The sequence below is a fragment of the Muscardinus avellanarius genome (assembly GCF_963383645.1).
Source record: "Muscardinus avellanarius genome assembly, chromosome: 11".
In the NCBI taxonomy this organism is placed as follows: domain Eukaryota; kingdom Metazoa; phylum Chordata; class Mammalia; order Rodentia; family Gliridae; genus Muscardinus; species Muscardinus avellanarius.
Window position 1 is genome coordinate 92,388,745 of NC_137797.1, and position 13,983 is coordinate 92,402,727.

Below are 13,983 nucleotides of genomic sequence, written 5' to 3' on the forward strand. Positions count from 1 at the left end.
TCTGAACTACATCCCCTGTCCTATTTTTTAGTCTTTATTTTGAAACAGGGTTTCTCTAATTTGCGGAGGGCCTCACTAAGTAGCTGAGGCTGTCCATAACCGTGATCCTACAGTCTCAGCCTCCCAAATGCTGGGTTTATAAGTGTGTGCCACCATGCCCAGCTTCCACTTGGGATTCATGTTTCTTCTTAGAGCTGAGTGATTTTTTTTCCCCCAGTACTGAGAAAGAAACCCAGGGGCATTCTACCTCCGAGCTACACGCCCCGCTCTATTTTTTTTTTTCATTTATTTATTTATTTTTGTGGGTCTGGGGATGGAACCCAGGGACATTCAACCTCTGAGTTACACCCTCTGCCCTATTTTTTATTCTTTATTTTTGAAACAGGGTCTTACTAAGTTGCAGAGGGCCACACTAAGTAGCTGAGGCTGTCCGCGAACTGCAATCCTCCAGTCTCAGCCTCCCGAATGCCAGGATTACAAGCGTGTGCCACCACACCCAGCTTAGTTGAGTGATTTTTCATCATGTCTGATAGCTGGCTTTTTGCCTTCTTTCTCCAAAGACCAGGCCAGGAGCCAAAATCTGACCACACAGGGCCTTTCTGGGCGGAGACCTTTCCATTCCCTCTGCTTCAGTATCCAACTGGACTGATGTGAGGCAAGTGGGGCTGAGCTCAGTGGCACAGAAGCCCTGGGTTCAATCCCCAGCACCAAGAAAACAAACAAAGATACAGGTGATGCCATGCATTCAAAACATCTTTTTATTAAGTGCTAACTGGGTTTGGGGAAAGGGCTAAGCTTTGAGAAATAATCATGAGTGCCTGACCATGTGGAACTTATGCTGGGGTGAGACCAGAAACAGAAATAAATACATGATCCCAAATTGTGGTGAAAATCATAAAGGAAAAATACAAGTTTGCCAAGAGTCAGAGCAACAGGTTAGGAGACTGAGAAAACCTTCCTGAGATGGCGACATGGACTTGGAAATTGAAGGGGGAACAGAAGTAAATTAGACTGGAGTGGAAAGAAGGCGCGTTCTAGAGCCGGGCGCGTGGCGCGTGCCTGGGGTCCCAGTGACTCTAGAGGACTGCAAGTTCAAGGCCAGCCTGGGCAATTTTGTGAGACCCTGTTTCAAAAAAATAAAAATAAAGAGGGCTTGGGTTAGCTCAGAGGTAGAATCGCTCAGGGTTCATTCCCCAGCGACACACACACACACACACACACACACACACACACACACACACACACACAGAGCAAAAGGAATAGATAAGACCAGCTAGGAAATGAGTGAGGGGAGGAAAGGAAGAGAAGAGGAAGAGGAAGTGGAGGAGAAAATTAGTATGGGATTTGAGTCCTGATATCCAACACAGAACATAGGAGAAGGAGGCTCTAGAAAAGGGAACCTAGAGTGATAGCTAGAGATAATTGATGTCACTGAGTTTGAGCACAGAATTTTTTTTTTTTTTTTTTTTTTTTTTTTTTGTGGTACTAGGGATGGAACCCAGGAGCATTCTACCTCCGAGCTACACCCCCAGCCCATTTTTTAATTCTATTTTTTTTTGTGTGTGTGGGTCTGGGGATAAAACCCAGGGGCATTTGACCTCTGAGCTACACTCTTGCTCTATTTTGTATTCTTTATTTTGAAACAGGGTCTCAGTAAGTTGCAGGGAGCCTCCCAAAGTAGCTGAGGCTGTCTGCGAACTGCGATCCTCCTGTCTCAGCCTCCCGAATGCTGGGATTACAAGCGTGCACCACCACGCCCGGCGGCTTTTACTCTTTATTTTGAAACAGGGTCTCTAAGTTGCAGAGAGGCTCACTAAGTAAAGTAGCTGAGGCTGGCATCGAACCTGCGAGCCTCCCAAGTACTGGGATTACAAGTGTGTGTCACACACCAGGCTAAGAGCAGAATATGTGAAGAAGATGGCCAGGTGTTTCTAACAGGGCAGGCGATGCGGAGGCAGCGATGACCCTCAGGAGGTCTGTTTTGACACAGAAGTGGAGGCGGAGGCCATACGAGCAGGTGGGAGAAGGCTTGGAAGGAGGAAGACACCCTTTAGAGGAGGCGGAGGTAATAAATGCCTGTCTTCTCTTCACCTTGGCCTCCTGGCCAGCTTCTCTATGAACTTATTCCATCTGTCCTTCCAGACTTTCATGTAGAAGTCCTTGTCTGTCTGCACCAGGGAGCTGTACCTGTGGGAAGAGCTCAGGTCAGCCCCAGGGAGTGGGGACGGGACAAGGAGCATGAGGGGTCCTTAGACTCTTATGGAACATAAGTCTCCCCAGTCCAAAAGCAAGGCAAGCTTGATGAGTAGAACCACAGAAACCCCTCAAGTGTCACCTCCGATCTCTGGGAGAAGCGAGCACAAGACGTGGGGTGGGGGCTGGGCCGCAGCTCAGTGCTGGAGTGCTTGGCCCTGGGCTCCATCTCCAGCAAGAAGAGGGAGGGGGATCTGGTGCACAGGACACTCACTTGATAGAGTTCATGACCAGCAGTTTGAGAATCCTCAGGTCGGCCTTCTTCCCCCCGATGCCCATGAAGACCTCATAGAAATCGTAGGACAAGCCTTTGGCCCCAAAGATAGCTGGTTTATCAGAGCTGACCACCATGGGGTGCCCAGAGCCCATGAGAGAGGCTGCGGGGTGGTTCCTCAGGTCCGACACAAGTTTCATGACCTGCCCAATAGGAGGCAAGGGAGAAAGACAAATGTTCATCCAGAAAAAGACACCCCTTCAAAAGGAGATGGGGCCCCAGTGCCCTCTGCTCCCTTCCGATCTCCAACCCCATTATGAGTCCTGGGAACAGAGCTGTGTGCACGCTCTTCCTAATTCAGCAGGGGCAGAAGCCCCAGGACCTGCTGGGAGCAACAGTGCAGAGGCCCTTCCCACTGCCCGGCCTCGCCTGCTGCCCCTTCACCCTGTGCAGAGCTTTGCCCCAAATCCCACCAGGTCGCCATCACTGCTGCTCCTTATGAGTGGATTAGGAAAAAAAAAACCATGCGTGCATAACCCTGCTAATGGATGCAGCGAGTGGGAGAATATAGAAAACAAATAGTTAAGGAGAGAGAAAACGTTGGGGATTAAGAACGTTGAGACTGGGAGAGACCACAGGATTAGTTCCAAAGGCAGGACATACCTGATTAGAGATGGGGCAGACTTCTATGGGGATGTCCTTCTCCTTGGAGTAAGCCCTGAGTATCGGGTGTTTGGTCAAAGCAAATCCATGGCCAATTCTGGTAGTTTTCAGTACCATGGCATCCACAAGGTTTCTGTCTATGGAAGTACCATACCAGTCTGGGGGTAAAGGGACAGTTTTCAATAGGAATGGATGGATCTGACCCATAGGCCATTCCCAGGTAAAGACATCAGTGCCCCCAGGTAACAAAAGGAAAAGAAATTAACATTAAAATAAATATGAGAGCCGGGCGTGGTGGCGCACACTTGTAATCCCAGCACTTGGGAAGCAGAGACCAGAGGATCACGGTTCACAGACAGCCTCATCTACTTCATGAGGCCCTTTGCAACTCAGTGAGACCCTGTTTCAGAAATAAATAGACTGAAAAAATAGGGCTGTGGGTGTAGCTCGGAGGTACAATGCCCCTGGGTTCCATCCCCACTATTGCAAAAAATAAATAAAAATAAAAATAAAGCAATAAGCTGGCCGTTGTGGCACACACTTGTAATCCCAGCATTTAGGAGGCTGAGACAGCAGGATTGTGGTTTGTGGACAGCCTCAGCTACTTAGCGAGGCCCTTTGCAACTCAGTGAGACCCTGTTGCAAAATAAAGAATAAAAAATGGATCTGGGGGTGTATCCTGGAGGTAGAATGCCCCTGGGTTCTATCCCCAGTACTACAAAAAAAATTATGTGCATACATATATTTTTCATGTATTGATACTAAAGAGAGGTATTATATGCCTTTTTTTTTTTTTTTTCCTTTTGGTACTAGCGATAGAACCCAAGTGCCTTCACCCTCAGGCCTATTCTATATTATATTATATTAATGTATTTATTTTGGTGGTACTGGGAATGGAACCCAGGGGCACTCTACCTCTAAGCTACACCCCCAGCCCTATTTTTTATTCTTTATTTTAAAAAAGAGTCTCACTGCGTTGCAAAGAGCCTCACTAAGTAGCTGAGGCTATCTGCGAACCGTGATCCTCCTGTCTCAGCCTCCCAAATGCTGGGATTATAAGCATGTGCCACCAAGCCCGGCACATATTTTCTTTCTTTTGTAGAACAAGGATGTTACTTGACGTATTAAATACCTTAAGTCCTGGCAAAATCGTCCCTACGGACCATCCACCTTGGAACTCAGATTCTGTATTTTACTGTTTTGTATCAGCAATTTTTTCCCAAATAGGTATGTATGATTTTTCCAACCAGCTCTTCAAGGTTAACAATTTCCACCCCTACCTCATCCCCCATGAAGAATTCTTTAAATCTTCCAGAGCCACCTTCAATCTATATTGGCTCTAGATTGACTGGAAATATCAGGGGAAAGAGAGGCACGCGCCCAGGACCCTTCCTCTGCAAGACGGAGTGATAAAGCAGGGTTCACAGGTCTGAGATCCAGCTGCCCACCGCTCCCTCCTCGTCTCCTTGGTCTTCTGAGAGCGACAGAGCTTATGGCACCCTGCCAGATACAGAGGGCTGTGGGGATGCTCCGGAGAGCTTCGCTCCTGCCAGACCCCCATCGAGACAGTCACCCCTCAAAACCTACCTTTTGATCTGAAACTGCAGACACAATCTTTGCTTAGGGGTGTGTGTGTGTGTGTGTGTGTGTGTGTGTGTGTGCCCAGAGGCATTTGAGACTACCAGCTCTTCTTTTTTATTTTCTGTTTTTTCAAACAGGGCCTCTCTAGATTGCTGCAAATCTCACGAAATTGCTGAAGCTAGCCTCATATCTGCAACCCTCCTGTCTCAGCCTCCCGAGTACTGGGATTACAGACAGAAGCCATCACACTCAGTAAGGGTTTACATGTTTTAGGGACTAAAATATGGGAAGAGACATGACTGAGTGGGCCCATGGACTGAGCTTTGGGAACCGAGATACGGCCGGGCTAAAGGCATTTCAGCAAGCACAGCGGCCAGGGCTAGCAGGGTGGGTCTGCCCTTCAGCACTGATGAGGGTGGACAGAGCCTCCTAGAAGGGCAAAGCGGTCTGGTTCTAGAACCTCTCCAGCCAGGTTCCTTCCGTGTGACCTTGGGGAGGTCAGTGAATTTCTTGAGCATAATGTACTCTCCCTGCTTAAGTACTAGGGATTGAACCCAGGGGCATTCTACCTCTGAGCTGCACCCCTAGCCCTATTTTTATTTTATTTTATTGATTTATTGATTTATTTATTTATTTTTTTGGTGGTACTGGGGTTCCTGGAAGCCCTTCTACCTCCGGGCTACGCTCCCAGACCTATTTTATATTTTTGAAACAGGGTCTCTTATGCCAGCACGGCTGGCTTCGAACCTGCGCGATCCTCCTGTCTCCGCCTCCCAAGCGCGGGGATTACAAGCGTGCGCCACCACGCCCGGCTAGCCCTATTTTATTTTTATTTTGGAACAGGGTCTCTGTGAGTTGCTGAGGCTGGCTGTGACCCTACAGTCCTCCAGTCTCCACCTCCCAAGTACTAGCATTGCAAGCTTGCTCCGCCATGGCTCGCTGAGCACAATTTACTTGTAATATGAAGATCACCGGCTGGGTGATCATGCCAGTACTTGAGAGGCTGAGACAGGATAATTTTTTATTTATTTTATTTTATTTTATTTTGGTGGTACTGGGGATGGAATCCTTCTCCAGGCTACACTCCCAGACCTATTTTATATTTTTATTTGGAAACAGGGTCTCTTAAGCCAGCAAGGCTGGCTTTGAACCTGTGTGATCCTCCCGTCTCTGCCTCCCAAACAGGGATTACAAGCGTGCGCCACCACGCCCGGCTTTTTTAGAGACAGGAGAATTGAAGGTTCAAGGCCAGTTTCAGCAACTTAAGGAGAACTTGTTTAAAAATAAAACAATAGCCAGGCGTGGTGGCGCACACTTGTAAACCCAGCATCCAATTGGGAGGCTGAGACAGGAGGATCGTGGTTCACGGCCAGCCTCAGCTACTTAGGCCCTTTGCAACTCAGTGAGACCCTGCTTCAAAATAAAGAGTAAAAAATAGAGCTGGGAGTGTAGCTCGGAGGTAGAATGCCCCTGGGTTCCATCCCTAGTACCGCAAAATAAATTAATAATAATAATAATAATAATAATAATAACGATAAAAAAGGACCGGGCCAGGCATGATGACACACTCATATAATCCCAGTGCTTGAGAAGCTGAGAGAGGAGGATCACAGATTCAATACCAATTTAGCAACTTAGTGAAACTGTCAGAAACCTAGTGAGACCCTGTTTCAAAACAAAAAAACAGAAAGAGCTGGGGAGCCGAGCGTGGTGGTGCATGGTGGTGCACGCTTGTAATCCCCGTGCTTGGGAGGCTGAGACAGGAGGATCACCGATTCAGTCAGATCAGCAAATTGACAAAGCTTCTCAGGAACTCAGCAAGCCTCTTAGCAATTTAGCAAAACCCTGTTTCAAATTAAAAAACAAAATAGGACTGGGATTGTAGCTCAGAGGTAGAATGCCCAAGTTCAATCTCCAGTAGCACAGGAACACAATAAGCCAAGCATGGTGGTACAAGCCTACGATCCCAGTACTCAGGAGGCTGAGGCAGGAGGATTACAGATTTGAGGCCAGATTCAGCCACTTAGAAACACTCTCAGCAACTTAATGAGACCCTGTTTCAAAATTAAAAAAAGCCCGGCGTGGTGGCGCACGCTTGTAATCCCAGCATTCGGGAGGCTGAGACCGGAGGATCGCGGTTCTTGAACAGCCTCAGCTACTCAGTTGAGGCCCTCCGCAACTCAGTGAGACCCTGTTTCAAAATAATGAATAAAAAATTGGGCAGGGGGTGTAGCTCGGAGGTCAAATGCCTCTGGGTTCCATCCCCAGGCCCACAAATAAATAAATAAATAAAAAATAAATAATAATAAAAATGAAAGCCAGATGTGGTGGTGCATTTCTGTAATCCCAGTACTTGGGAGGCTTAGACAGAAGGATTGTAGGTTTGAGGACAGCCTCAGTAAGTAGTAAGACTCTCATCAGCCTAGCAAGACCCTGTTTCCCAATAAGAAATAAAATTGGGCCAGGGGTGTAGCTCAGAGGTAGAACGCCCCTGGATTTAATCCCCAGGTACCAACTAATTAATTAATTAAAATGGAGATCACCAGGACAGGATTCAAATTCAGGTTCCACTACTTATCAGTTCTTTAACCTCAGACCAGTAACATTATCTTTGGAGCCTGTGCCCTTCATCTGTCAAATGGGAATTCAAAAAACTTCCCAACAGTACTGGGATGAGGAATAAAAAGAGCATAGAGAAGGCACCTGCATCGTTCCCCCTGTGCTCCTCCACCGTCTGCCGTCCAGAGGGTGCGAGCTGGGAAGGGCCTAAGGAGCCGAGAGGACAGCCCTGCCTCCAGGTGGACCCTCAGGGCCCCGGCGGACCTGCCCCATGGACCGCTTCCCCATGCTTGTGTCCTGTCAGGCTCACCTGTCTCCCCGGCATGGAAGAAGAAGGGTAGTTTGACACCATGCATGACTGGAATCGTCAGCGCTTCTTTGTAGTAGTATAAATTGTGGCCGGTGTCTTCCCGCCCCACCTGCAGAACAGAGAAGAGGGCATGGAGGTGTCTGCCTGCCTTAGGCCTCGCTAGTTGGTGGTGCACACTGCAGCCTGGAGGCATCCTCCTGTCCCCTGCTCCAGCCCCTTGCCACACAGCCTTTTAGGAATGACTAGCAAGCCAGGTGCAGTGGTACACACCTGTAAGCCCAATACTTGGGAGGCTGAGATAGGAGGATCACAAGTTTAAGGCCAGCCTGAGTAACTTAGTGAGACCCTCAAAAACTTCATTAGGCCATGTTCAAAAAACAAGATAGATAGATAGGTAGGTAGATAGATAGATAGATAGATAGATAGATAGATAGATAGATAGATGAGAGTAGCCACATGTGCATGGTAGCGCACACCTGTAATCCCATTACTTGGGAGGCTGAGACAGGAGGAAGATCGCAGGTTCGAGGACAGTCTCAACAAGTAGTGAGACTCTCATCAACCTAGCAAGACCCTGTTTCAAAATAAAAAATAAAATAGGGCTGGGGGTTTAGCCCAGAAGTAGAATGCCCCTGGGTTCATTCCCCAGCACCAAAAACAAAACACAGGTAGCAAGCTGCCAGGCATGGTGGTACACGCCCACAATTCTAGAACTTGGGAGGCTGAGACAGGAGAATTACAGGCTCTAAGCTAACTTTAGCAATTTAGGGAGAGCATCAGCAACTCACCCCAGTTTCTAATTTTATTTATTTAATTTTTTGTGTGTGTGTGGCAGTAGAGATTGAATCCAGAGGCATTCTACCTCTGAACTACACCCCCAGCCCAATTTTATTTCTTGTTTGGAAATAGGGTCTCACCAAATTGTAGTGGGCCTTGCTAAATTGCTGAGGCTGGCTTTGAAACTGCGATCCTTCTGTCTCAGTCTCTCAAGTACTGGGTTACAAGCGTGCACCACCAGGTCTGGCTCAAAATTTAAAAAATGAAAAAAGAAGCCGGGCATGGTGGTGCATGCTCGTAATCCCAGCATTTGGGAGGCTGAGACAGGAGGATCGTGATTCACGGACAGCCTCAGCTACTTAGTGGGACCCTGTTTCCAAATAAAGAATAAAAAATAGGGCTGGGGGTGTAGCTTGGAGGTAGAATGCCCCTGGATTCCATCCCCAGTATGGAAAAGAAAAGAAAAGAAAAGAGAACTGAGGTAAGTGTTGAAGGAAGAATGTCTGAGTTCAATCACCAGTACCCAAACTAATAAATAAATAAAAATAAGAATGGCTGGTACCAACCATGTGGTGAAATACACCTATAATCCCAGCACTTGGGAGGCTAAGGAGTATCATAAATGCAAGACCAGCCTCGGCAAGTTAATGAGGTTGTTAGCAACTAATTGATCTTTCTTTTCTTTTCTTTTTTTTCTTTTTTTCTTTCTTTTTTTTTTTTTTTTTTTTTTTTTGCAGTACTGGGGTGGAACTCAGGGGCATTTTACCTCCGAGCTACACCTCCAGCCCTGGGATTATAAACTTGTGCCACCATGTCCAACTTGAGACTGTTTCTAAATAAAAAATAAAATAAAATAAAAAGAGCTGGGGGGATAGCTCAGATGTATAATGCCCCTAGGTTCAATCCCTAGTACTCCTCAAAAAAAAAAAAAAAAAAAAAAAAGAAAAGAAAAGAAAAAGAAAAAGAAAAAGAAGAGAAAGGAAAGAAAGAAAAGAAAAGACCAGCCGGGCGTGGTGGCGCACGCTTGGAATCCCAGCATTCGGGAGGCTGAGACTGGAGAATCGCGGTTCGTGGACAGCCTCAGCTATTTAGTGAGGCCCTCTGCAACTCAGTGAGACCTGGTTTCAAAATAAAAGAATAGGAGCCTTGCGTGGTAACGCATGCTTGTAATCCCAGCACTTGGGAGGCTGAGACAGGAGGATCGCGCAGGTTCGAAGCCAGCCTCAGCTACTTAGTGAGGCTCTCAGCAACTTAGTGAGACCCTGTTTCCAAATAAAATATAAAATAGGTCTGAGAGTATAGCCTGGAAGTAGAAAGCCTCTGGGTTCCACCCCCAGTACCACCAAAAAACAAAAATAAATAAATAATAAATAAATAAATAAAAATAGGGCAGGAGGTATATCTCGGAGGTCAAATGCCCCTGGGTTCCATCCCCAAACCTGCCAAAAAAAAAAAAAAAAAAAAGAGAGAAAGAAAGAAAAGACCAGGCCTATAATCCCAGTGACTCAGGAGTCAGGAGGCTAAGGCAAGAATATCACAGATTGAAGGCCAGCCTCGGCAAGACTTTGCCTCGAGATTTTTATTTTATTTTGTGTCGGGGGGGAAGACTGGGAATTGAGGCCAGGGGGATTCCACCTCAGCCTTCTTTTATTTTTCAACAGGATGTAGCTAGGTTGATGAGAGTCTCACTATTTGCTGTCCTCAAACATGCAATCCTCCTGTCTCAGCCTCTCAAGTGCTGAGATGGCAAGTGTGCGCCACCATGCCCAGCTTGCCTCGAGATTTTAAAATGAAAACATAAGTAATGAAAATTTAAAGTATTGGAGCTGTAGCTCAGTGATAGAGTGCCCCTGCGCGCGCGCACACACACACACACACACACACACACACACACACACAGTGTGGAAACGAATGGGACAGGACATGGAGGAAGTAAATTTCACATCCTAGAGAATTTGCGCAGAGCAGAGCGAGCCCCCCCTCAGGCTTCCTTCTCCCTGTGTGCTGTAGGGGAGGTAACAGTCATAAAACCTGACAGGCAAACCTTGTGGTTAAAAAAAGGGCAGCCGGGTGTGGTGGCGCACGCTTGTAATCCCCGTTGAGACAGGAGGATCGCACAGGTTCGAAGCCAGCCTCAGCTACTTAGTGAGGCTCTCAGCAATTTAGTGAGACCCTGTTTCAAAATAAATAACCCGGAGGTAGAAAGCCCCTGGGTTCCACCCCCAGTACCACACACACACACACAAAAGGGCAGAAGTTAGCGGGGTGGGAACAAGTTCCTAATTGTTACCCACAGTCCCCGAATCTCTTCTTGTTCTGGCCTCCTTCCCCCCGGGCTGGCCTCCCCGGCAGCCTCTGAGGCTGAGCACTGAACCCCACATCCCCTTTCTGTTCACAGAATCCATTGGTTACCAGGTCAAACCCTGCCACGAGATGTGGGAAGAGCTCTCGAAGTTTCATGGCTTTTTGGACCGAATGTGCGATGATGGCAATGCTCTTGTTTCTGAGAGGAAGACAGAGAGAGGTTGGGAGACAGCAGTACAACAGGAGCACAAACCCCGCGGCCCGCCCAGCGCCTGGCGCTCGCTAGGCCGCAGCCCAGGCGCGGCACACGCGTGACCCCATCCCGCCTGCCCCAGTCCTTCCTAACTCAGGCCCCGCTTGCCCTGGAGAGGGAGGCGGGGTGAGGAGTCCCAGGAAAAGTGTCCTGTGGTCATGTTTGATGAGACAGTGGCCTGTCTCCAACCTCCTCTCTGCCCCTGCAGGGTGGGTGTTGGAAGTGGATGTGGGATGGTCGGCTCTCTGTCCCCTCGTCCCCCGAGAAAAGCCACAGATCACCCTAGTGAACAGGGTGACCAAGAGTGGCTCAGTGATGTAGTCAGCAAGACCTGGGTACACCAGAAAGCAAACAGGCCAGAGCAGAGGCGCGCACCTGTGAGCCCAGTCCTCGGGAGGCCCAGACAGGAGGATCACAGGTATGAGGACAGCCTCAGCAACTTAGTAAGAGCCCTCAGCAACTTAGCCAAAGCTTGTTTTAAAATAAAAATATAAGCCGGGTGTGGTGGCACACGCTTGTAATCCCAGCGCTTGGGAGGCTGGGACAGGAGGATCTACAGGTTCGAAGCCAGCCTCAGCTACTTAGTGAGGCTCTCAGCAACTTCGTGAGACCGTTTCCAAATAAAGTATAAAACAAGTCTGGGAGTATATATAGCCTGGAGGTAGAAAACTCCTGGGTTCCACCCCCAGTACCACCAAAATAATAATAATAATAATAATAATAATAATAATAATAATTTATTAATAATAATAAATAATAAAAATAATAAAATATAATATAATAATAATAATTATTATTATATAAAATATGACTGGGGGTGTAGCTCAGAGGTAGAAAGCTCCTGGGTTCCATCCCCAGTACCAAAAAAGATTTCTATGTTTGCCTGGTGAGATAGTATTCTTCGCCATTAAGGCCACACACCACCTACTGCTGACCTTAGGCAGGATCCAAGCAGAAAACAAAAACAAAAATGTGAGGCAATTTTGCTAACATTCAGGCAAAAATACTGTGCCCATTCCCGAGCTACCCTGGCCAGGGGTGCGTCTCGACCTAGAATTATCTAGAAAACGACCACTTTTTATTTCAGCTTGGTTGTGAGGACTTGGACGAGAAGGGATTCCTAAGCCAGGCAGGGTGGTGCTTGCCTGTAACCCCGGCACTTGGGAGGCAACTCACAGGTGTGAGGTCACCCTGGGCAACCTGGGACGCTGTTTCAAAATAAAAAATTAAGCCGGGCGTGGTGGCGTCGTGCTTGTAATCCCAGCATTCGGGAGGCTGACATAGGAGGATCGTGGTTTGTGGACAGCCTCAGCTACTTAGTGAGGCCCTCTGCAACTCAGTGAGACCCTGTTTCAAAACTAAGAATAAAATAATAGGGCAGGGAGTGTAGTTTGGAGGTCAAATGCAACTGGGTTCCATCCCCAGACCCGCAAATAAATAAATACATAAATAAATAAACAATTAAAATTAAAAGGGCTGAGGCTGAGGGGGGGAGCTCAGAGGTAGAATGCCCCTTGGGTTCAGTCCCCAGTACCAAAATAAATAAATGATAAAAAAAAAGAAGGGGTTTCTAGGAGAGATTCTAACTTTTGCACTCAAATACAAATGCACACACCAAGACCACCCCTCGGGCATCAAGCCCCTCTCCTCACGCCTCCTCCGGTCTCCCTCTCCTCCCAGCCCGGCGGCTCTGCCTGCATCTCCTCCCAGCTCTAAGGGCTTTGACCCTGTTCTCTTACCTGTCCTCTGAAAAGATCAGCCTGAGTCCCATGAATCCACGATGAGTCCTCGAAAATTCCTGTATCACTTCCTCATAGGCCTTCACCACCCACAGCTGGTCGTGGGTCTCCCCGTTCAGCTCATACACCTGCCAGCAAAGCGCAGTCCCCAGCAGACATCAGAGGGGAGGGGCAGGACGCCATTCCCCATTGCCCCCTCCAAGCCCGCTCCCACTCTCCACGCGCCTGTTCAGGGTCGGCTATGGCCTCCAACTTGTTCTTCGTCCTTTACAGGAAGCCCCCACCCCACCCCTGCTGGGATAACACCATGTGGCCCTGCCTACGACAGAGCCCGGGCAGATGCTCACCCCTCCAGGGTGTAGTCAGGAGGGATCCTGACTGAGAGGAGATTTGCTGGCGTGCGGACGCAGGCCAGGACCCCTGGCCTCCACCTTCCCCACCGCCACCTCCCCACCACTTCCCCTGCACGGCTGCAAGGCCACTGGGGACACCAAGGGGCTCAGGAAGAAGAGCTGGGAATGGGCAGTGCACACGCCTGTAATACTAATACTTGGGAGGCGGACAAGAGGACTACAGGTTCGAGGCCAGCCTAAGCAATTTAGTAAGACCCTCAGCAATTTAGTGAGACCCTGTTTCAAAATAAAAAATAAAGCCGGGTTGTGGTGGCACACGCTTGTAATACCAGCATTCGGGAGGCTGAGACTGGAGGATCACGGTTCCCGGGCAACCTCAGCTACTTAGTGAGGCCCTCTGCAACTTAGTGAGACCCTGTTTCAAAATAAAAAAATAAAAATCAGGCTTGAGCCGGGCGTGGTGGCGCACGCTTGTAATCCCCGCGCTTGGGAGGCAGAGACAGGAGGATCGCGCAGGTTCGAAGCCAGCCGCGTGTGCTGGCTTAGGAGACCCTGTTTCCAAATAAAAATGTAAAACTAGGTCTGGGAGTGTAGCCCGGAGGTAGAAGGGCTTCCAGGAACCCCAGTACCACCCCCCCCACACACAAAAAAAATCAGGCTTGAGGTGTAGCATGGAGGTAGTATGCTCTTGAGTTCAATCCTCAATACCACCAATAAATAAATAAATCATAAAAGCCAAGGATGGCACATGTCTGTAATCCCAGTACTTAGGACACTAAACAGGAAGATTATAGGTTTGAGGCCAGATTCCGTAACTTAGCGAGGCCCTCAGCAATTTAACAAGACCCTGTTTCAAAAAAAAAAAAATTGGGAGGCTGAGACAGGAGGATCTCACAGGTTCGAAGCAGCCTCAGCTACTTAGTGAGGCTCTCAGCAACTTAGTGAGATCCAGTTTCCAAATAAAATATAAAATAAGT

The 13,983-nt window shown here is 48.1% G+C and overlaps 1 protein-coding gene across 1 annotated transcript in view; it reads right to left on the reverse strand.

Moving 5' to 3' along the window:
* Nucleotides 1-2,087: 2,087 nt before the first annotated feature.
* Nucleotides 2,088-13,983, reverse strand: part of ADA2 (adenosine deaminase 2) — a gene marked incomplete at both ends in the record, with an annotated part of 32,941 nt that continues 21,045 nt past the window's right edge. Inside the window, 6 exons of the mRNA XM_080704948.1 lie at nucleotides 2,088-2,187; nucleotides 2,468-2,670; nucleotides 3,131-3,288; nucleotides 7,581-7,689; nucleotides 10,770-10,860; nucleotides 12,654-12,781. Of these exons, the coding sequence (XP_080561074.1) occupies nucleotides 2,088-2,187; nucleotides 2,468-2,670; nucleotides 3,131-3,288; nucleotides 7,581-7,689; nucleotides 10,770-10,860; nucleotides 12,654-12,781 (789 nt within the window). The remainder of the gene's footprint in view (nucleotides 2,188-2,467; nucleotides 2,671-3,130; nucleotides 3,289-7,580; nucleotides 7,690-10,769; nucleotides 10,861-12,653; nucleotides 12,782-13,983) is intronic.